At 58.0% G+C, this 22,553-nt stretch overlaps 2 protein-coding genes across 2 annotated transcripts in view; one reads left to right on the top strand and one right to left on the bottom strand.

The window, feature by feature from the left end:
- Nucleotides 1-7,877, bottom strand: part of ITPR3 (inositol 1,4,5-trisphosphate receptor type 3) — a 40,957-nt gene extending 33,080 nt beyond the window's left edge. The window contains 2 exon segments of the mRNA XM_063178160.1: nt 2,098-2,168; nt 7,573-7,877. Of these exon segments, the coding sequence (XP_063034230.1) occupies nt 2,098-2,168; nt 7,573-7,661 (160 nt within the window). The 5' untranslated portion in view covers nt 7,662-7,877.
- LOC134430461 (ubiquinol-cytochrome c reductase complex assembly factor 2) overlaps nt 1-22,553 on the top strand; it is a 79,598-nt gene that overhangs the window by 38,041 nt on the left and 19,004 nt on the right. The gene's annotated exons all lie outside the window — the stretch shown is intronic.

Here is a 22,553-nt window from a genome sequence, read left to right as displayed (position 1 = left end):
AGAGGTCTAGAGGGCAAAACCTCCTAATCAGACAAGGCTGGGGGGCAAACCCTCCACCCAGAGTGGCTTTGAGGCCAAAACTTCCATCCACAGAAGCTCTGGAGGCAAAATTTCAACCCACACTGGCTTTGGGGGCAAAACTTCAACCCAGAGTGGTTTTGGGGGCAAAACTTCCTAATCAGAGAGACCTGAGGGCAAAACTTGAACCCAGAGAGGCTTTGGGGCAAAACCTGCCATCCAGAAAGGTCTGGAGGGCGAAACCTCCCATCAGAGAAGGCCGTAGGGCAAAATGTCAACCCAGAGTGGCTTTGGGGCAAAACTTCCACCCAGAGAGACCTGGGGGGCAAAATCTCCATCCAGAGAGGGCTGGGGGGCAAAACTTCCCATTCTGAGTGGTTCTGGGGGCAAAACTTTAATCCAGAGAGGGCTGGGAGACAAAACCTCCCATCCAGAGTGGCTTTGGGGGCAAAACTTCCATCCAGAGAGACCTGGGGGGCAAAATCTCCACCCAGAGCGGTTTTGGGGGCAAAACTTCTATCCAGAGAGGACTGAGGGGCACAACTTCAACCCAGAGTGGCTTTGGGGGCACAACTTCAACTCAGAGAGACCTGGGGGGCAAAACCTCCAGGTGACTCCCTTGGGGAACCAGGGAGAGCAGCGGCACAGATGAAGGTCCCGCTGTCCCCTGGCCTGGCAGGGTGGAAGCTTTTCCTGCCGCGCCTGAGCTGGGCTGGGAAGAACCTCTGCGGAGGGAGGGAGGAGAAACCGCAAGAAACAAAAAAAGCAAAAAAAAAGCAAACAGCTGAGAGGTGTGGAGCCGGGCGGGAACAGCTCCCAGGTGGGTTCTGGCATTTCCAAAGAGCCTTTTGGGAGCTGAGCTCGGCTGTTTTCCCAGCGGGAAGCTCCGGCACGACCCGTGTGAGCTGCAGGATAGGGCAGGGTCCGGCCACAGGATGTGAGGACGAAAATCTCCCGCAGCCTCGGGGCCGGGAGCAGCCCCAGCCCTTGTTTCCACCTCGCTGCAGGCGATGGCTATCGAGCAGGGAGAGCTCTACCTTTCCGGCCATTAAAACAAACAGCTGGATATCCTGATAGGGAGCGCAAAGAAAGCAGGGCTGAGCCCAAAAACCTGCGCCTGGAAAAGAGATAGGGAACCACAGGCACGGCCAGGGAAGGGGATGGGGCGGCTGCTGAGCATCCAGCCCAGGGTGGGATATGGGGATGGAGGTGCTGGGGGATGCTGGAGGTGCTAGATGGGTTGTTAATTAGATTAATGAATGAATTAATGGTAATGACTCCAGTGGCTGGAGCACAGAGAGCAGGGCTGAGCCCAAAAACCTGCGCCTGGAAAAGAGATTGGGAACCACAGGCACGGCCAGGCTGCTGAGCATCCAGCCCAGGGTGGGATATGGGGATGGAGGTGCTGGGGGATGCTGGAGGTGCTGGATGGGTTATTAATTAGATTAATGAATGAATTAATGGTAATGACTCCTGTGGAGAGGCAGATGCTCGGTGGGATCCTGAGAGAGTGGAAGAATTGATGTCTTGGGATGTGTTGGGGGAAAGGAGGGTGATCAGGGGTTGGGTGCTGTTAAAGCCACTCTGAGAAAAAGGTGGAGGCACAAGGCAGAGTGGGGAACTGATATTTAAAAAGTCTTATTTAAAAGAAGACATAAAATGACAACAGGGGGAGGAGAGGAGCAGCTGCCCTAAACCCACACCCCAGTCACAGGTTTGGGGACGTTTCCCATCTCTCTCCTCCCTGGCTGTGTGATCCAGGCACTCAAATCCTGCCAGGACAGGGCCCTTGCCTGAGTGTGGAGCACCCTGAGCACTTGGGGCCCTCAACACCTCCCAGGTGGGTGCAGCACAGGGCAGAGCTGTGCCCCCATCCCATCCCATCCCATCCCATCCCATCCCATCCCATCCCATCCCATCCCATCCCATCCCATCCCATCCCATCCCATCCCATCCCATCCCATCCCATCCCCATCCCATCCATCCCATCCCATCCCATCCCATCCCATCCCAGGTGGTTGCTCAATGCCAGGACAGGCCCCAGAGCTGCTCCCAGAGCTGGAGCTGTCCCAGCCTCACCTCTGAATTTCTTGGGGGGGTTGTCCAGGTCTCCGGCTGCCGGCTCCACCACGCACCGATCGTCCACCAGCCTGAGGGGGACAAAGAGCAGGAGCAGGGTCAGCAGCAGCAGGGCTGAGGGTGCACAGCGGTTGTCATGGCCCAGAGTGACAAATCCAAAGCTTCACCTCCTGTTTCCCACCCATAAATATTCCTCAGGAGCAGAATCCCCCTTCCCTCAGTTCCCACCGCTTCCCTGGGTGTTTTCCATGCCCTGCCTTAGGCTGGCACAGCACTGAGGGACCAGGGGAGGTTTGTGGCAGTCACTGCAGCTCCTTTGCAGGGCGATCAGTGCCAGAGGGGACCCTGCCCTGCCCAGCTCTCCCTGCTGCACACACAGCTCTGTTATTGCACTTTTAATCCAGCAAAACCAGGAGGAGCTCAGCTCCATTCACCAGCTCTCCTTCCCTGGCTGGGAACTCTTCCCACAGGGGTGGCAGGGGCGCCCCAAAACCAGTTATTAATTATTATCTTCCCACAGGGACACAGAGGGTGCAGGTGCTGTGCATGGGGGTGGCAGGGCCCCCCAAACCCAGTTATTAATTATTATCTGATCAGAGCTGCAGGCTCTGCCCATCAGATCAAGGCTCTGTGTCTCCTCCCTGCCCACCTCTGCTTTCCCAGCATTGAGCAAAATCCCTCAGGCTTGGCTTTGGGTGCTGGGGGTGATTTTGGGGTGGGTGGGACAGGCTTGGCCTTGGGTGCTGATTTTGGGGTGGGTGGCACAGGCTCAACCTTGGGTGCTGATTTTGGGGTGAGTGGGACAGGCTTGGCTTTGGGTGCTGGGGGTGATTTTGGGACGTTGCTTTTCAGAGTTAGGGAGAAGAGCAAAGCAGAGCCTGGCAGGCAGGGGGATCAGAGGGGGAGCATCCCCCGAGGGGCTCCCTGTGCTGGGAGGGAACTGGGAGCTCCAGCAGGACAGGCTGTACCCGCTCAGCCGCTTTCCCCAGCCCTGGGAAGCCACAGAAACAGGAGGAACTCTGCTCCTGCCCAGCAGAGAGAGAGAGAAGCGTGTCCCCATGCTCGGGAGGATGTGAGAGTGGCCAGCAGAGCACCACCATGGTGGGACAGGAGGGCAGGGACAGCCTGGAGCAGCAAGGGGAGCCTGCGCTGTCCCTGCTGTCCCCAGGGGATTCTCGGTGTCCCCCAAACAACCCGAAAATGCTGGAGATGGCTCTGCAAAGGGATAAGACAGGAGCAGACCCATCCCAGCCACAGCTCCAGCCTCCTTCCCTCAGCCCGGCCGCTCTCTGGAGGAGGGGAGAATTCCTTTGGCTCGGCACGGAGGAATTTGGCCTCGGTGCTGATGGATGGGGACCCCGGGGACCCCGGGGCTGCCGTGGCCTTGTGAGGAGGCGTGGGCTGGCACCGGGCTCTGACACCCCTGTGCTGCTTTCTGTGCCTCACGTTTCGCAGAAAGGGAGAAACGCAATTTGCCTGGTGGCAGCAGAAGCTTCAAAACCATGAGCAAAGACCTGGGAGGTTGGAAAAACCCCAAACCCATGAGCTGTGGGCAGACAGGGCATTGCAAACAGGGGGTTTGGGGCTCTCCAAACACCTTTTCCTTGGGTCAGGACAGCAGGGAAGTAACCAGGGACATTCCCTGATTGTTGCAGAGCCTTGGGAGGGCAGGGAAAGAGGGAAAGAGGAAAAACCAGAGCAGCTGCAGCACCACAGGGGACATGCAAAGCCCCAGCCCAGCCCTGGTGTCACTCAGGGGCAGTTTTGGTTTCTGTTCTGTTCTTTTGAGGGGATCCGGGGCAGAACAAACCCTTGGGATGAGCCTGGGAGCAAAAACCAGCAAGGACTGAGGACACCAATCCATGAATGGGGGATCAGGGAGTGAAACCCTGGCCCTCAGGCAGAAAGGCTCCATTGGAAAGATTCATCTGGGCATTTAAACCCCCAAATCCTCCACTCTTATTGCTGCTGGGGGTCCCTGAGGAAAGGCCTGAGCTGCAGGGTTTGTTTTCAGCGCTGAAGAAAAGAGCACAGGAGCCTCTCCTCTCCTCTCCTGCTCCCCTGCCCCACCGGGCAGGATTACAGACAGCGAGTGACCTGCCAGCCTGGAAATCTTAATTAGTTAACGATCTCAGGGCACTTCCAGCATCTTTAATCCCAGGATTACACGCTCGGCAGGAACAAGAAGTGTTCTTTTTATTAAACTGATACTCTGGGTGAACATTCCTCAGCTAAAAATCTGCTGAAAATAATGAAAAAAAAAAAAAAAAAAAAAAAAAAGGATTCTGACAGAGTGGACATGAGTCACCTGGGAGGCTGCTGGGGCCGGGACAACAAGCGGCATTCCCGCGGTGGGATGGGCCAGGGAAGCTCCCCAAAGGGCACCTTTTAATGGGAAAGCGCTGTCTGAGCAGCGGGAGGAGCATCCCGAGCGAGGCAGGAGGCGGGATGCGCCCATGGAAGGTCATTTTGCCATTCCAAATTCCCCTCCGGGAGCAGAAAGGGAGGGATGCAGCCCTGCTGAGCCCCTCAAGGCACGGGTGAGCGTCTGGCCGGCTCTTTCTGAGCCCCAGCGGGGTTCCCCGCTGCTTCCAAACCCCGAGCACAAAGTGATTCCCTGGCCCTGGGATGGCAGAACCTTCCCCGAGGGCAGGGGAGAAGGAGCTCATCCAAAATCCGGGGCAATGGGACCCTCCTGAGCCCTCCCCGGGGTCAGTGCACGGCTGGAGCCCCCTGGGCTGGGCAGAAACCGTCCGCAGATGTGGCACAGAGGATGCCAAGGGGCACACCAGGGTACGGGGAATTCTCCTCTGAGAAACCCCAACAGAGCCAGGAGAGCCCCAAGAGAAAGCCCAGCAAACCCTGAGGTGAGGAAGAGGAGGGAGAGGAGGGTCATGAGAGCTCCTTGTTGGCTGTAGAGCCGGGTCAGCCCCTCTGGGAGGGAGGAGAGAGCAAAGTGAGCGGGGCAGCCACAAAAATGCAGCTTTTTGGTGCTGTCCCGGTGCCAGGAGGGCTCGGCTTCCTCCTCCTCCTCCTCCTCCCTCCGGCAGGGACGGGATCATCCTGACCCGGCAGAGCTGGAGTTACCCTTTAACCAAGTGCATCTCCACCCCGAAATCCACCTGCAAGCACAGGCACAGGTGTGATTTCACCTGAAACCGCTGCCTGGCACCCAGCTGCGTTTGTCACCCACCCTTCCCCTCTGGCAGCGCCCGTTCTGAGCCCCTGAAGGGTTCCAGGAGCCCCTGGCAGGGATGGGGCAGCACAAAAGGAGCCCCTGGCAGGGATGGGGCAGCACAAAATCCTCCCGAGCAAATCTCTCACCCCCAAAAGCTCTTCTGGCCACTCCAACCTGCCCATCCCGTGCCCCCAGCCCCACAAGGGTCACTGTGAGCAGCTCTGAGCCTGGTTCTGCCTTCCCAGGGCTCTGCTTTGGGCTGACCCGAGCGTTTGGGCTGGTTTGGGTATCTTGGCATTCCCCCTGAGCTCCACACCCATCCAGGGATGTTTTTCCTGCTCATGAGCAAAGAAGGGATGAAAGGGAGGGTTTGTGCCCGACTGAGATATTTGGGGAGCAGAGGAGCCTCAGGTGGGGCTGCAAAGCTCCCCACACCCCAGAGACCCCACAGGGATGTGACAGCAGCCACCCTGAATGTGACATCGGTGATCAACGCCTGGGGACACTCCTGGGGTCACCCCACAAAGAGAGGATCCCGCTGCAGAGCCGGAGCCCAGAGGCAGCCCCTCCACAAGGAAGGATGGCAGGGAGGCTCCCGCAGGGGCAGGGCGGCCGCGTGGGCTGCCAGAGCTGTTTGCCTTGCAAATGAGCTCAGGAAGGTCCCGGTGGCAGGAGGAGCACGCCGGGTGAGTCACCTGGCCCTTATCGCGGGAGTGATTTAAGGTGCGGTTGGGTCTCCCGTGTCGCAGGGCACCGGGGAAAACAATTTCGGGAGGGAGGAGGGAAAGAACCGAGCCTGGGAAAGCGGGGCTGCCCAGCAGAGGTGTGCTGGGACACAGAGAAGAGGCTCCCCAAGCAGGCCCTGCTGCTCAGCTGATCTGGGGAAGTCTGGAGAAACACCTGGCAGAAAGGGGGATGCGAGGGCCAGAGCTGCGAAGGGATCAGAGCTCTGAAAAATGAGCCATTAATTCTAATTGAGCGACTGGGACGTGTCTGGGGACAACAACCAGCGCTGGTCCCCGCAGAGCCTCCCGCAGACCCCATTTCCAAGGGGCTGGAGGAGGGCTCAGCATCCCCTGCTCTCCAAGGAGAGCTCTCCAAAACCCCCCTGGGGATGCAGGAAGGGCTGGCACAGACAGGCTGCGCCTGCAGGACCTGCTGCCCGGCACTGGGGCTGCACACACGGCGGGTCCGGGCGCTTCTGCCCCCATTCCTGGGCAGCCAGGTGCAGGGAGCCCCGGTGGGCAGCAGCCCAGTGCCACACGTGCCCGGTGGCGGCTGAGGGAAGGCGTGTGGGCGCAGGTATGTGCAGCTCAGGCATGTGGGAGCAAGTGCATTCACTGCAGATTATAGAGCCGGGCAGCTCCTGCCCCAGGAATCCCATCCAAGTCAGCATTCCTGCCTGAGCTCAGCCTCTCCTACACGCAGCAGCGTGGGGCAGGAGCTGGCACGGCCCCACATCCCCCCTGCCCGGGGCTGCGGGCACCTTTGGGCTCCTGAATGAGCCTAAGGAGGAACCCGGCCGTGCCCCAGGGTGGCCCTGCTGTCACCCACCGTGTCCCCAGGCAAACATTCCCGGGGGGAGCAGGGGGGCATCGCTGGCCTGGCTGTGCCCGGGAGTGACACGGGACAGGGCCCCAGGTTGGGCAGAGATCCCCGGCCCGTCCTGCCACGTCCAGGGAGCTGCCTCAGCCCGGGGCTGGTACTGCCCCGTCCCCCAGCCCGGGGCTGGCACTGCCCCGTCCCCCAGCCCGGCTTGGTGTCCCTGCAGCGATTCCTGGGCTGGCACTGCCCTGTCTCCCAGCCCCGGGCTGGCACTGCCCTGTCCCCCAGCCCGGGGCTGGCACTGCCCCGTGCCCCAGCCCCGCTTGGTGCCCCTGCAGCGATCCCCGCTGACCACCGGCTGTGTGCGACACCGAGGGAGGAAGAACATGCCGGGGACACCGGCAGCCTCCGGCCGCACCGGGCAGGGCTGGGGGCACAGAATGACCCCAGAGGGTCCCCGGCTGGCCCAGCTGTCACCCTCACTCGTCCCCATCCTCAGCCCACCGACCCCGCGCTGCTCAAACCCATCTGATCCCCCAGCCCTGAATGGGGTGAAGCAGCTTCTGGCCAGGGAAAGGGGGCTCGGGGTCCCTGCAGGGTCACATCGTGCCCCTGCCAGCCCGGGGACAGCCTGTCCCCTGCCCGGCTCCTGTCCCCGTCCGTTCTCGGAGCTTCCCGGCTCCTTCTCCCACCGCTCCCGTCCCGTCCCTGCCGGAATCCCCGCGGGGCGGCCCCGGGAGCCCCTGGCTCACCCCAAGGTGCTGATGAATCCATTGACGGAGCCCTCGGCGTACAGGGAGACGATGTCCCCGATGTGCAGGAAACTCGACATCTCATTCATGGTTACCGCCGCTTCCTCCCGCAGTCACCTTCCCGGGCCGAAATCCAGCATGGGCCAGCGGAGCCGGGGGGCGTCCCCGCTCCGGGGGTGAGGAGGGGTCTCTGCTCCGCCGGGGGAACGAGCCCAGCACGGCTCCTGCCGCGGGACGGGAGCGGAGCCCCACGCACAAGTTTTACATGTGCCGGGCAGGAAGGGAGCCGGGCAGGGAGGGAGGAGGAAGACGAGGAGGAGGAGGAGGAGGAGCGGGGGGTGGGGGGGCGGGGGATGAAGCTCAGCTAAGTGTCCGCATGGGCTCTGTCCGTCTGTCCGTGCCCCGTCCCGCACAGCTGCGCTACCTGCGGCCAATGCGGCGGGATCAGGAAGTCCCGCCGGCAGCAGCGAGCGGGGAGGGGACCCGGGGCCGCCCGGGACGGGGGGGGGGCACCGGAGGCCCCACCCCCGCACCCGCCTCCCGCCGGGGGGGGCGGCGGCAGCGAGCCCCGGTGCCCGCGGGCAGCCCCGGTTCGGTTCTGTGACCCCCGAGAGCCCCGGTGCCCGCGGGCAGCCCCGGTTCGGTGCCCCGGTTCGGTTCTGTGACCTCCGAGAGCCCCGGTGCCCGCGGGCAGCCCCGGTTCGGTGCCCCGGTTCGGCTCCGCCAGCTCCGAGCCCCGGCACGAACCCCGCTCGGGCCGCTCAGAGCCAGCACGGAGCCCCCAGCCCAGCCCGGGGGTCTCTGCCCCGTTTGGGACGGCCCCGGGGGTCGCGGGGAGCCCCCCAGGCACCGACAGCGAGCGGGCACCGCCGCCGCTCCTTCCCTGGCCCCGACCCCTCCTGTGCCGCCCCCGGGGTGCAGCCCCTCCTCAGGTGACACTGCTGCAGCCGCAGGTCCCCATCCCTGTCCTCGTCCCTGTTCCTTGCCTTTCCCCGTCCCTGTCTGTCCCTGTTCCTGTCCCTGTCCCTGCCCCTGTTGCTTTCACTTTCCCCGTCCCTGTTCCTTTCCCTGTACCTGTTCCTTTCCCTGTCCCGGTCCCTGTACCTGTACCTGTCCACATCCCTGTCCCTGTTCCTTTCCCCGTCCCTGTCCCCCTCCTTGTCCCTGTCCCTTTCCCCGTCCTAGTCCCTGTCCCTTTCCCCATCCTTGTCCTGTCCCTGTCCCTTTCCCCATCCCTGCTCCTTTCTCTATCCTGTCCCCATCCCTGTCCCTGTCCCCATCCCTGTTCCTTTCTCTATCCCTGTTCCTCTCCCCGTCCCCGTCCCCATCCCGGTCCCGCAGCAGGGAGAGCCCCAGGTGAGCTCCAGGCGGCTCTCGCTGGATTTTTCTGCCATTTTCCTGCCCCTCCTTGCTGTTTTCCCGCAGCCCAGGTGGCTCCTGCCGCTCCCAGCAGGGCCAGCTCGCACCTGCTCTGCCTCCCACCGGCGCTGTCCCCTCCTGTCCCCTCCGCGGTGACATCCCGGCCCCGGGAGCAGCACAGGGCTCGCCCAGCACCCAAAAAGCCACATCCAAATCCTGCATCACCACCAGGGGATGCGAGCAGGGAGGAGAGACCCCCACACCCTCCTCCAGAGCCCACCCTGGCCCTGAATCCTTCAAGGAGCCTTCCCAACACCTCCAGGCTGGGCCAGCTCTCCCAAATTAACACAGGTGGGGAAGGAGCACGTCCTCAGAGCATCTTCTGGACAGCACAAGCGACCCAGTTCTTCACTTTAATTAAAATTTGCCTGCTGTAAAAACAATATCGGGAGAGGGAAAAAGAAAAAAAAAAAAAGCAGCATGATGCTTTTCTCATTTATTTCCCTCCTGTCCTCTTTTCTCACAAACAAACACAGGTTTCGGGAATATAAACCTTGCCCTAAATAGTGAATTTTTTTTTAATTCTTTCCACTAGGAAACGGACAGGTCCCCTGGCAGAACAAAGGGAAAAAAATTAGTGCAATTCCTCTGGGGGGGAGATGCGAATTCAGGTCCATCAGGATTAGCTGCGTTTTCAGCACAGGACAAATTTAGAAGCATTTATCTCAGGGCAACAGAGGGGGGAAAGAGAAGATCATGAGAAAAGAAGAAAAAAAAAAAAAACCAACAAAAACTCACTGCTTTTAGAAGCAAATGAAGGTTTCACAACAGGAGCTCAAGGGAAGCCCCAAAGTCCCAAACTTCACACCTGGATCTGAGCACAGACATGAGCAGTGCCTCAGCTGAGGGGCACTGTGGCTGTGCCACACCAGTGCCACCAGCCTCACCAGGCATGGCTGGGCAAGGAAAACCTTCTGAAAGTGCAAAAATCCCGTGGAATTACTCAAACAGACACCTGGCCTGGTTTCTGCCACCCAGGAGGACTGGGAATAGCAGGACAGAGCCTCCATCCCACCCATGGCATCACCGGGTGCTGCCGGTGCCCAGCCAGCTGAGGAACCCAAAATATTCCAGGGGTGCCACCGTGCCCACTTTGAACCCTGGGAGTGGTGACACAACATCATCAAATCATCCCTGGATGGAGCTGGGATGGATGAAACCCTCCTCATCCTCCAGCTCTGGGACAGCCCCGTCCTTGTGGGGGACACAAAGAGGGATCCCCACACCGTGGGATTGGTGACAGCTCTGTCCTTGTGGTGGGCACAAAGAGAGACACCCAGCACCCCAAATTGGGACAAACAGAGACCCCCAGCACCCAGGAAGTTGTGACAGCTCTGTCCTGGTGGGGGGCACAAATAGGGACCCCCAGCACCCCAAATTGGCACAAACAGAGACCCCCAGCACCCAGGAATTGGTGACAGCTCTGTCCTTGTGGGGGCACAAACAGGGACCCCCAGCACCCCAGACTGGTGACAGCTCTGCCCTTGTGAGAGGCACAAACAGGGACCCCCAAAGCCCTTGGGATGGTGATAGCTTTGTCCTTGTGGAGGGCACAAACAGGGACCCCCAGGAGGCCCCCGAGCTTTGTCCCCACACGAGCAGCAGCACGGGCAGGTGGCTTCAAGGAAAAAGAAATGAATTTTCCCTGGGGCTCAGTGGATCTCAGGTGCCCTCAGCATGGCTGTGCCCGCACTGAGCCATCCCCCTGCCCACCCTGGGTGTCCCCGCTCTGCACAGGGTCCCTCGATGGTCCCAGCCCGCAGGGACACTCCGAGCATGGGCTCAGAGCCCGTGGGGAGCTGCAGTGCTCAGGTGAGGGGGAGCCCTGGCCACGGGGATGCTCCTGTGGCCACCTCGCCCTGCCAGCGCTGGCCCAGGCCCCGGGGAGACAGAGCAGTTAAAAATAAGAACATTTCCTTCCTTCACCCCTACTTTAAGCCGTGTGATAAATAAAAACTGGGAGTTTCTGCCTCCCGGAGAGGAAGCGGCTGCGAGGAGGCTGCCAGTGAGTCAGGCCAGCAGAAATCATCCCTGCTCCTGAGCACTGCCTCCATCCCATCCCATCCCTGGCAGGCCCGGGAGCCACATTCCTTTCTCATGCTGAAATTACTCCTCTGAAGGAGCTGCAGGGTCCCCTCCCTGCCCCAGGCCCCCGCCCTGCCCACGGGGTGCTCCCTTGGCAGAGCTCCCCTCACCTGCCCACCCTTCCCGTGCTGGCAGGGAGCGTTCCCTGCACTGGGATGGGGTTGGATTCCCAGAACAGATCACTTGGGGTTGGATCCTCACCCCCAAAGCTCCATAGGATCCCACCTGGAGCTCAGCTTTGTCCAGATGCCCTGGGAGGGGATGGAGCAGCTGGGGAGGGCAGATGGGTGCTGGTGCCCAAACAGCTTCCCAGCACCCTGCCAGGGCCCCTCTGCCTTCTGGTCCCCTCAGGGATCCCAAATCAAGGGCGGCAACTCAAGGGTGGAACAACTTGGAAGAAGAAGAAGGAGGAAAATAACTGTGGCTGCCTTTGTTTGAGGAGGAGGAGGAGGGAGGGAGACACTCGGTCCCTTGTGCCGGGCAGAGCAGGCAGTGAGAGGGCTCTGCTGAGGGTCAGGCAGAGGACGGGGGTTCCTGGGCCAGGAGGGGAATTTGTCCCCTCGTCTGGTGGCTCTGGGGGCAGCAGAGGGGTCAGGAGCACCCAGAGGCAGCACAAAGCCTGTGTGGAGCCTTTCAGCTGCTGCCCCATCCTCCCACCCCAGAGAAAAGCAGCGCTGGGATGGATGAAACCAGGACTGACCCCAGGCCAGAAAAAAAGGCTTGTTTCAATCCCATTTCTCCTTCTGGGCGAGCGTTTCAGAGCGCAGAGCACTGAACAAAATCGCTCCTTTGGCTCAGAACATCCACAGCCACGAGAGCGACACCCCAAATCTGCTCCGAGCGGCAAACCCCAAACCTCCCCCTGCAGCAGCCGCTTGAAAGGCGCCCCAAGGTCTGCGGGGGAAGGGCTGAGCCCCCTCAGGTGATTTCACGAAGGGAGGAGGCGGGAGCGGCTCCCTCCTTCCCTCCTGCCCGTCCCAGCCCGGCTCCGGCGGCGGCTGTGCCGGGGCTCCCGCGGGAGCAGCCGCTCTCCCCCGAAATAGCTCTCAGACTGGATGACTTTGGCCCACATCCTCAAAGGTGTGAGGCTCCGGGTTACCTCGGGGCACCCCAGCCCCAAAACACACCCACAGCGGGGGCAGGACGGGGCTGGGGAGGAGGAGATGCTCGGGGCAGCCTGGTGGGTCTGGGAGAGGGGAAAGCGGAGGGATTGCCAGAGGAATATGGGGTAAATTCTTCAAACCTCACTCTTCTCCTTGCCCACCTTGCCGGAGGAATATGGGGTAAATTCCTCGAACCCCACTCTTCTCCTTGCCCACCTTGCCAGAGGGATATGGGGTAAATCCCTCAAACCCCACTCTTCCTGCCATCCATGCATCCACACCCATCCTGCTCCAATCAGGAGTTGAGAAAAAGGGAAGAAATCCCCCCACACACTCCTTTCCTCCCACTCTCATTCCTGGTGGGTCTGGGAGAGGGAAAAGCAGAGGAATTGCCAGAGGAATATGGGGTAAATCCCTCAAACCCCACTCTTCTCCTTGCAGTCCATGCATCCAAACCCATCCTGCTCCAAGCAGGACTGAGAAAAACGGGAAGAAACCGCCCCCCCATACACTCCTTTCCTCCCACTCTCCCTCCTGGGAAGGGTTAAATGGTGCTGGTTTTTGTACTTGGATTTAAAAATACAGCCAGATTCCTCAATGCCAGGAATATGGGGTAAATTCCTCAAACACCACTCTTCTCCTTGCAATCCATGCATCCAAACCCATCCTGCTTCAATCACGAGCTGAGAAAAAGGGAAGAACCCCCCCCATACACTCCTTTCCTCCCACTCTCCCTCCTGGGAAGGGTTAAATGGCGAAGACACTTTGTACTTGGATTTAAAAATACAGCCAAAGCCCCCGTGGCCCAGCGCCATGCAAGGCACAGGTATATTTCCACACTCGAGCCAATAACCTTCCCCGAGGGAAATTTAGGCTTTTTATGATTAAAAGGGGAAAAAATAATAGTGGGGAATTAAATATAGTACAGAGCTCGGGAACAATTAGCAGTTGCTGTTAGCGACACCGGGCCAAGTTTGGGACAAATGCCGTGGGAGCAGCGGGGTTGGGGACAGCCAGGGGGTGACACCTGGGCAAGGAGGGATGCTCCGGCCTTGCCAGGTGGCCCTCGGGAGCCCCAGACCCCTGGGAGGAGCCTGTGGGGTCCGGCCGCACCTCACGGGCAGGGATTTCTCCTCCCTTGGCTTTATCGAGAGCAAATGGAAGTGTTTGCACAGGCTTGTAACTCCCCTAATGAGCAAACACGGGTTAATTGGGGGGTGGAGCAGGGGCTGGGGCTGCCAGCTGTACCGTCAGGATGGCAGAGGGAAGAGCCCTGTTCATCATTTCCCATCCCTTCCATCAGCTGCCCAGGAGGTTTTGCAGTGCCCAGCCCTCCTGTGCACAGCCACCTTCAAAATCCTCCTCAAATGTGCCCCAAATCTGCTGCTTTTTCACCCATTACAGCTGTGCCCGTGTGGGAGCAGCGCTGCCAGCCTCACTGGCTCAACCCCACAGGACTTACATCGCAGGAAAAGGCTCCTTTGTTCACCAAGGCCTTCTCCTGCACATCAGGGCAGCACCCAGAACCAGAGCTGGTCCCACCAGGGCTTGGAGCAGCCTGGAAGAGTGGAAGGTGTCAATGGCAGGAGATGGAAATGGGGTGAGCTTTGAGCTCCTTCCCACCCCGAACCAGTCTGGGATTCTGTGACAAACAGGCAGATTTCCCAAGCAGCACTGGGATCAGATCCCACATCATGCCCAGCCCTTGCAGAACCCCAAAGGGTTCCAGCATGGCCAGGCACAGCCTCTCCTCCCAGCAGCTCCTTGCAGAGGGGCTGCCAGGCCACGCTGTGCTTCCTTTGCTCCCAAGTGGGCCGTGCTGAGCCTCTCATGTGGCCTGTGGTCAGCGCACAGCCGTGAATGAAGGCACATCTTATCAGAGCCTGGCAGGAAATGTGCTCTGGGCACGCAGCCCACGGTGCCCTGCCAGCCCCAGGGCACGCTCAGCTCCATCCCAGCCCGAGCTGGGCTTTGGGGATGCTGTGCCAGGCAGGTTTGAAGCAGGGGGAGCAGCAGTGAGGTTCCTCTTGGGGGTGGTCTGCTCTGAAAGGGCTCAGGGGAATGGCACAGAGAGAAGGGACGGAGCCAGCCCTGTGCTGCCTCCATTTCTCCCAGTAAAATCCCACATAAAATGGCTGAGCTGTAGTTTCTCCCCTCCTCCCCAGAGTTTTGAGGCAAGTTAGTGCCAATCAGCCTAATTACAGCCCTGGCTGAGCAAACCACAGCCTTGCCTTGCTTCCTGCTGAGTGACGGGCTGGGAAGGCAGTGGCCCGTGGGCTGTGCCTCCCTGTTAGCCAGGCCACCACCCCTGTCACACTGGGAATGTCCCCAAGGGCTGGGGGGACAGGAGATGCTGCTCCCCTTGGTGCACACAGCCTGCCTGGGCTCCTCCAGGTGACAGTGTCAGGAATGGGGGTGCCAGCTTGGAGCTGTTCCTGCTTGGATGGCACTGGGGATGCTCTGAGCACAGCTGGAAGGGACCCTGTGCCCATCCCAGCATGGCAGGAGTGCCCTGGGCACCCTGCACACCCTGCTGGGACAGGATCATGGATGGGCTGGGCTGGGAGGATCTTAAATTCCATCTCATCCCACCCCTGCCGTGGCAGGGATACCTTCCACCATCCCAGGGTGCTCCAACCTGGCCTTGGGCACTTCCAGGGCCTGCCCACCCTCACAGGCAGGAATTCCTTCCCTATTATTCCTTCTGGGCACATATTCCATCACCTCGAACTGGGGACTGGGCATGGGGGGTAACAAAGCCTCATCAGTTTCCACCCTCGGGGAGGGTGGCTGTCTCTCTCAGGGGAGGGAAATCTTGATTCCCAAACTCAGGTGAGGGAAATCCTGACTCCGAAGCCCAGGTGAGGGAAATCCTCACTCCTAAACCCAGGGAATCCTGACTCCCAAACCCAGATGAGGGGAAAAAAAGGCCAGCTTTTCTCCTTCTTCATCTTAGCCTCCATCTTCTGCTGTGATGTTGGCACTTTTAGATTGGTTTAGAGTAGAAGCTCACTGTCTAACATAGGTGATGGGTGTTGGAAAGTGATTGTAAATATTGTACACGTAGTTTTTAGTATAAAAATATAACACAGGGGGCAAGCAGAGTACCTCTGACTGTCTCAGGAAGACAAGAAAAATCTTTTATAGATAAGATACAATAAACAACCTTAAGACAGAGAAATAAAGAGCTCTAACTCCTTCTTCAAGCGCTGGGCTGAGAAAAGAGAATTTTAAACTTATGTCAGGGTCACTTTGAGCGGCTGGAAACGCCGAGATCAGCCCCATTGCAGCCCTGCTCCAAGGGAAGCAGCGCTGCAGCAGCCGGACATCACCTCCATCACCTCCTGGGATGAGTCAGGCTGTGCCAGGGCGGTGGCAGCTCCCAGCAGAGCCGCAGGCGCTGAACAAAGGCGCGATCCCCGTTCGGAGCGCAGGGAAGGGTTTAGTCACTGCGGGGCTGAGTCACTGCAGCCGGGACAAGGGACCAGGGACAGCGCGGGGCGGCAGCCGCTCTGCAGGGACTCCGCATGTAAATCACTCTTGTGGCCGTGCCATAAACCGGGACAGGCACGGGTGGAGGGGGAAGAGCCGAGCTGGGCAGGATTTACAGCTGGGGAGGAAAAAACGGAGCACAAGTGGAGTGTTCAAGAATTATAGGTGTTATTGCAGCGTATTTCACACGCCACCGGCAGAGCCCAAAGCTGTTTGCTGTGCTGGATGTGTGGATGAAGCAGCTGGGGATGGCCCATCCCTGAAAATATTCAGGACAGACCACAAAGATCCCCCAATTTCATCCTCTGCCATGGTCTGGGACACCTTCCACCAGCCCAGCTTGCTCCAAGCCCTGTCCAACCTCCCCTGGAACACTTCCAGAGATGAAATTGGTGCATCTGGAGGCTGCAGAGGGGTTCAGGTCATTCCCAAATGTGCAGCGGGAATGATATCTGCCTGGAAAAGCAGCCCCAGCTCTCACTGCAGCCGCGGCAGAGCCCATGACAGGAGAATTTCCTACCCACGGCCGCCTGCGCCAGAGCTTGAATCATTTCTGTCTTCGAGGCAGAAAGTCAGAGGATTTCCTTGAAAATAGAGCCTTTGTTTGGCAAATATTTCTCCCATCTGCTCCGGGGCTGTGAGTGCCCTTTGTTGGTTTGATGCTGGTCCTTTCCTCAGCCAGGGCAGTGCCAGTGGCACAGAGGGGACCCTGTGGCCTCAGGGCAGTGCCAGCAGCACAGAGGGGACCCTGTGGCCCCAGGGCAATGCCAGTGGCACAGAGGGGACCCTGTGGCCTCAGGGCAGTGCCAGTGGCACAGAGGGGACCCTGTGGCCTGTCTGAGCTGGCGGGGCAGGGAGGAACTGCTGCCTGTGTCAGAGCCCAGGTTTGGTGTGTCAGAAATACCAGGCTACATCCTTAGCGGTTTGGAATTTGGGGCACAGATCGTGGAGCTGTTCTGTGCTTTTAGAGCACCTGAAAAAAAAAAAATAAAAATTGGGATCTGAAGCTGGAGGCGACCGCCTGGAGCCTCCCGGCCCCATCATCCTACAAATGGGTCATAATAAAAAATAAATTAGTGTGAGTCCACAGAAGGCTGCAGAGCTCTATCACTTTCACAGGCTGAGGATCCCCATGAATATTTCATTTAAAATATTCTCCTCTGCTGGCTCGGATCACTGGAATATCCGAGTGGCTCACATTTGTAATGCAACTTTACAGCAGCTTCACCAGCCCCGTGAATCTCAGCCTGGACATCATTCCAGGCCTTTCTTTCCCTCCCTGTTGGTGCAGCACCCTGCATGGAGGAGGGAGCAGGAGGTGCAGCAGGAGCAGGACAAGCCTGAGTGGCTCAGGGCAAGGCTGCAGCGAGGAGCAGGGTGGTGGAAAGGGGATGGAGCTGGGAGAGCTCTCCAGCGCTGGATCCCGGTTTTCCATGGGGCAGGGGAAGCCAGCGAGGCTGGCAGAGGCTTTTCATCGCACACGGGCCGTGAGCAGCTCCCCCTGCCCTCGCAGCACGGCGCTGTTTGTAAACAACCACCTCAAAATACCTTAAAATACCGCCAGCAGGATGTGGCAGTGTCGCTGCAGCTGCGCCGGGGTGACAAGTGACCTCAGAGAGCCAATATATAGATATATATGTGTGGCACTCAGAGGGCCCCTCAGAGGGCCAAATATATTCTTTCATAATATATTCACAGAATCACAGAATGGCGAGGTTGGAGGAGACCTCTCAGATCATCGAGTCCAACCTGTGCCCTAACAGCACCAAGTGCCATGTCCAGTCTTTTATTAAACACATCCAGAGATGGTGATTCCACCACCTCCCTGGGAAGAACATTCCAGTACTTTAGTATTCTTTGGGTGAAAAATTTCTTTCTAATATCCGGCCTGTACCTTCCCTGACGTAGCTTGAGGCTGTGTCCTCTGGTTCTGTTGGAGACCAACCCTACGTGTCTGCAACCTCCCTTCAGGAATTGTAGAGATCAATAAGGGCACCTCTAATCCTCCTCTTCTCCATGCTGAAGAACCCCAGCTCCTTCAAATGTTCCTCATAGGGCTTGTATTAATTCATATTATTAATATAATTTTTTTCTAGAAATTATTTTATAATATAAAATAATATCTGAATTATAATATCTGAATTATAAAATCTGAGCTCCCCAGCACAGCCTGGCTGAGGTGTCTTTGCTTTCCATGGGAACAAGGAGTTCGGTGGCACTGAGGAAGGGCCTGGCTGTCCCTGCCAGGCTCCTCTCAGCTGCTTCCCTCCGAGGGGCCCAGAACTGTGGTGGTGCTTACAGGGGTCCCAGGATGAGGAAAGAGATGAGAATCTTGACTCCATGTTTTAGAAGGCTGATTTATTATTTTATGATATACATTATATTAAAAGTAAATTGTATATTAAAACTACACCAAAGAATAAAAGAAAGGATTTCATCAGAAGGCTGGCAAGGAATGGAATGATAATAAAATCTTGTGACTGACCAGACAGTCCAAGGCAGCTGGACTGTGATTGGCCATTAATTAAAAACAACCACATGAGACCAATCAAAGATGCACCTGTTGCATTCCACAGCAGCAGATAATCATTGTTTTTCTTTTCCTCAACTTCTCAGGAGAAAAATCCTGGCAAAGGGATTTTTCAGAAAACATCCTGGTGACACAGAACCCCACCAGGAGCTGCCCTGCAGTGACTCAGCCGGGTCAAACCCTTCCTCCCGACACCTCGGTGGTGTTTGACACTTGCCCTGGCAGAGGCTGAGCTCTAATAATAACAAACCCCACATTTTCTACAGCTTCGGGAAATCTCGGGCGGTTTTGCACAGCCTGGAGTCTATTTGGAGCTCAAGGCTTCTAAGGATGTGTCAAGGACGGAGAGTTTTGGTACCTGGGAAGGCATCATGGGAAGGGGCTGTTGCCAGGACAGCTCTGCTAAACCACACCAGCAGGAAAACAACGATGGCTGAGTGAATTTGCCACTGTCATGGTCTGGATTAAACACCCTGGGGATGAGCAGGGCGTGCATCTCTCACAGCCCTGATTTCAGGGTGAGCATCTCTCTCACAGCCCTGATTTCAGGGTGAGCATCTCTCTCACAGCCCTGATTTCAGGGTATGCATCTCTCTCACAGCCCTGATTTCAGGGTATGCATCTCTCTCACAGCCCTGATTTCAGGGTGAGCATCTCTCTCACAGCCCTGATTTCAGGGTATGCATCTCTCTCACAGCCCTGATTTCAGGGTATGCATCTCTCTCACAGCCCTGATTTCAGAGTATGCATCTCTCTCACAGCCCTGATTTCAGGGTATGCATCTCTCTCACAGCCCTGATTTCAGGGTGAGCATCTCTCACAGCCCTGATTTCAGGGTGAGCATCTCTCACAGCCCCAGTTTCAGGGTGAGTATCTCTCTCACAGCCCTGATTTCATACTGAACAGGGTGAGCATCTCTCACAGTCCCAATTTCAGCCTGGCCAGGGTTAATGTCTCTCTCACAGCCCCAGTTTCAGGGTGAGCATCTCTCACAGCCCCAATTTCAGCCTGGCCAGGGTTAATATCTCTCTCACAGCCCCGGTTTCATGGTGAGCATCTCTCACAGCCCCAGTTTCAGCCTGACCAGGGCAGTTTGGGTTCTACATCCCCGTTCTGTGACGTTCCCCAGGGATGGGCAGGAACACGAGGCGGGGCTGGGAAAGCCTCCAGCAGCTCAGGGCGTCTCCAAACTGTGCCCCCACACCTGGAGCAGGTGCCCAAGCTCCGGGCAGGTGCGGGGAGGGAGCATCGAGGCCGGGCCGGCTCCAGAGCAGCCCCGGGGCGCTCAGGGGAAGCCCGGGAGCGCTGGAGCGAGCAGCGCAGCCTTTGTCCCGGCTGGGTGTGCCCTTCCTGGCATACAATTCCCAGATTAGCCCGAGCCGGGCTGCCAGCAGCTCCTGCGGCCCGTGACAGAGCTGGGAATGCTGTCAGGGCTGGGAATGCTCTGGGGGCTGCGAATGTTCTGAGGCCGGGAATGCTCTGAGGGAAGGGAATGTTCTGGGACCTGGGAATGCTGGCTGGGAATGCTCTGGGGCCTGGGAATGTCTGAGGGCTGGGAATGCTGGCTGGGAATGCTCTGGGGCCTGGGAATGCCTGAGGGCTGGGAATGTTCTGGAATCTGGGAATGCTGGCTGGGAATGTCTGAGGGTTGGGAATGCTAGCTGGGAATGCTCTGGGGCCTGGGAATGTTCTGGGACCTGGGAATGCTGGCTGGGAATGCTCTGGGGCCTGGGAATGTCTGAGGGCTGGGATTGCTCTGAGGGCTGGGAATGTTCTGGGATCTGGGAATGTCTGAGGGCTGGGAATGTTCTGGAATCTGGGAATGCTGGCTGGGAATGCTCTGGGGCCTGGGAATGTTCTCAGGGCTGGGATTGCTCTGAGGGCTGGGAATGTTCTGGGATCTGGGAATGCTCTGAGGGAAGGGAATGTTCTCTGGGCTGGGAATGTCTGAGGGCTGGGAATGCTGGGAATGCTCTGAGGGCCGGGAATGTTCTGAGGGCTGGGAATGCTCTGGGATCTGGGAATGTTCTCCGAGGGGTTGCACAGCGGATCCTCCCCTCCAAAGCACCTCATGGGTCACTGCCAGACTGGTGAACGACTCTGAATTTCAGCCTGAGGGGGGCTTTGTGCAGGATCGGCCCGCTGGCCATGGAAAGCCTCCATTCCGTGGGGAATTCCTGACCCTGGCTGCCCTCAGCCAGCAGCACGCTCCTCCCGCAGGCAGGGACAGCCCGGGAGGGAGGAAAAAGCCATTTCCTTAGTTCTGTGCTCCTGCAGAGCCCAGAGCCAGCACGGGGGGACACCCCGGCGTGGGGACACCACGGGAAAGGTGCCCTGTCCCCCTCGGGTCCCCCAGAGGGAAACTCTGGGACAAACCTGGCCAACAACAGGGCTTTGCTGGGTGGGGTTTTACCGTTCTGGGAATTGCTGAGTGTGCAGGAGGTGAATCCACCCACCCAAAAAAAAAACCCTGGAAAACCCCTTTGATCCGTGCAGAGCCGGTCCCACCGTGCTGTCCGTGCTGTCCCCGCTGTCCCCTGGCCCGGAGCCGGAGCCAGCGGCGTCTGCGCCTCCCAGCCGGGTTAGCCCGGCTCAGCTCGGCTCGCTGGGAAGTTGGACAGTGCCACCTGGTGCTCCGAGGAGATTGAGAACCACGGAATCCTCGGGTTGGAATGGACCTTAAAGCTCACATAGTGCCATGGCAGGTGTGAAAAATGCATGTATTTTATGATTGGCTCTTCGCAAATGTTAAAATGAATATTATATGTGTTAGAAAGTGATGCTGTATTAATTCTGTTAAATAGTGTGTTAAATATAGTTTTAGGTTATAACAAGATGTTAAAATAGAAACGATGCTATGTAAGATACTTTTTTAAAGGGAAGGATTCGCAGTGAGATAGCAGCCACAGGACACCTGAATCTTTCAGAGAAAGAGAATTTATTGCCCCATTATCAGAAGAAATGAACTTCTTCCTGCCTCAAAGGCGCTGTTAGGATTCGGAGGAAGAAGCTGACGATGACCAGACAGAATCCTGTATTTGAATGGAATTTATGCATTATGTATGAAGTGTATGAATATGCAACAGGCTGTTGGTTTTAAGGGTTAATCCTTTGTAAACGTGGGTCCTTTTTCAGGCATGTGCTGCCCAGAAAGAGGTACCTGGATGTCTGCAACTCTTTGTCTTTATTGCCTCATATTGTCCTAATTCAAATTATCCAAATTATTATTAGTCTAATTGTATTACTATTTTTATAACCATTTTATTACTATTAAACTTTTAAATTTTTAAAAACAAGTGATTGGCGTTTTTCACAGCAGGGACACCTTCACTGTCCCGGGCTGCTCCAACCTGGCCTCGGACACTCCAAGATCAGCCCCAGCTTCTCTGGGCACCCTGTGCCAGGGCCTGCCCACCCTCACGGGGAGGAATTTCTGCTGAAATCCTGTCTGGCCCTGCCCCTGGCAGGTAATTTCTGTCCTGGCTCGGCTCCTGAGCAGCAGCACACCCCAGGGGTGTGCAGGGCTCTCTGCAGCCCCACTCAGGAGCAGCTCCTCCTTGCTTTCCATCCCAGCGCCCAGGCAGGAGCCTGCAGTGGAAACAGAGCCGGGCAGGGATGATGTCAGTGCTGACAGCGTCCAGCAGCTCCCTTCTGATGGAACTGACACCAGCAGCTGAGATGGGAATAAACCTCTCCCTCTGCTCCCACCCTTCCCCCTCCGGGGGCCATTTCATCACCCAGGGCTCCAGGAATGCTCCGTGGCACGGGGCAGATGTGCCTGGCACCAACGGGCCAAGCAGCCCCAAGAGCCAAGGGCTGCCCACTGCTGACCAGCACATCCCAAGGTTATTCCCTCCTCAGCTGGGAGGGATGGAAGAACCCCCAGGACACCCCTGGGGGGCCATGGGAGAGCTGGGATCAGTTTTGCTCCTGGTTCTCCATCCTTACACCTTTTCCAAGGCCTGGGACCCTCCTCAGAGCATCCCCCCCTCTCCCCATCCTCTCACCCCCCTCACCTGAAGCCCTTTGTGGCTGCTCGTGTTCCGGAACCTCTTCCCCAGGGACACCTCTGCTTTTGGGGGCCCTGCACCTTCACCTGGCCAAAACAATCCCAAAACAAAGGACAGTGACTCCCCCGAGCTGTCACCTCCCGTCCCTCTGTGGCAATTGAGCTTCTCTCAGGAATGGCTGAGAGAGGATCCTCATATTCCAGATATTCCAAAGCCAAGGGACCCATTCCAGGCAGGAATCCCAACAATCGCGGGGCAGAGCAGATCCCTCGGAGCGCTCCTGCCGCTCGGGTGATGCCATAATCGCGCTCGGGCTCTGCCCAGCCCCAAAGCTCCGCTGCT

The sequence above is a fragment of the Melospiza melodia genome, chromosome 28, assembly GCF_035770615.1.
Source record: "Melospiza melodia melodia isolate bMelMel2 chromosome 28, bMelMel2.pri, whole genome shotgun sequence".
NCBI lineage: Eukaryota > Metazoa > Chordata > Aves > Passeriformes > Passerellidae > Melospiza > Melospiza melodia.
This window is presented reverse-complemented; position numbering and strand designations above follow the sequence as displayed.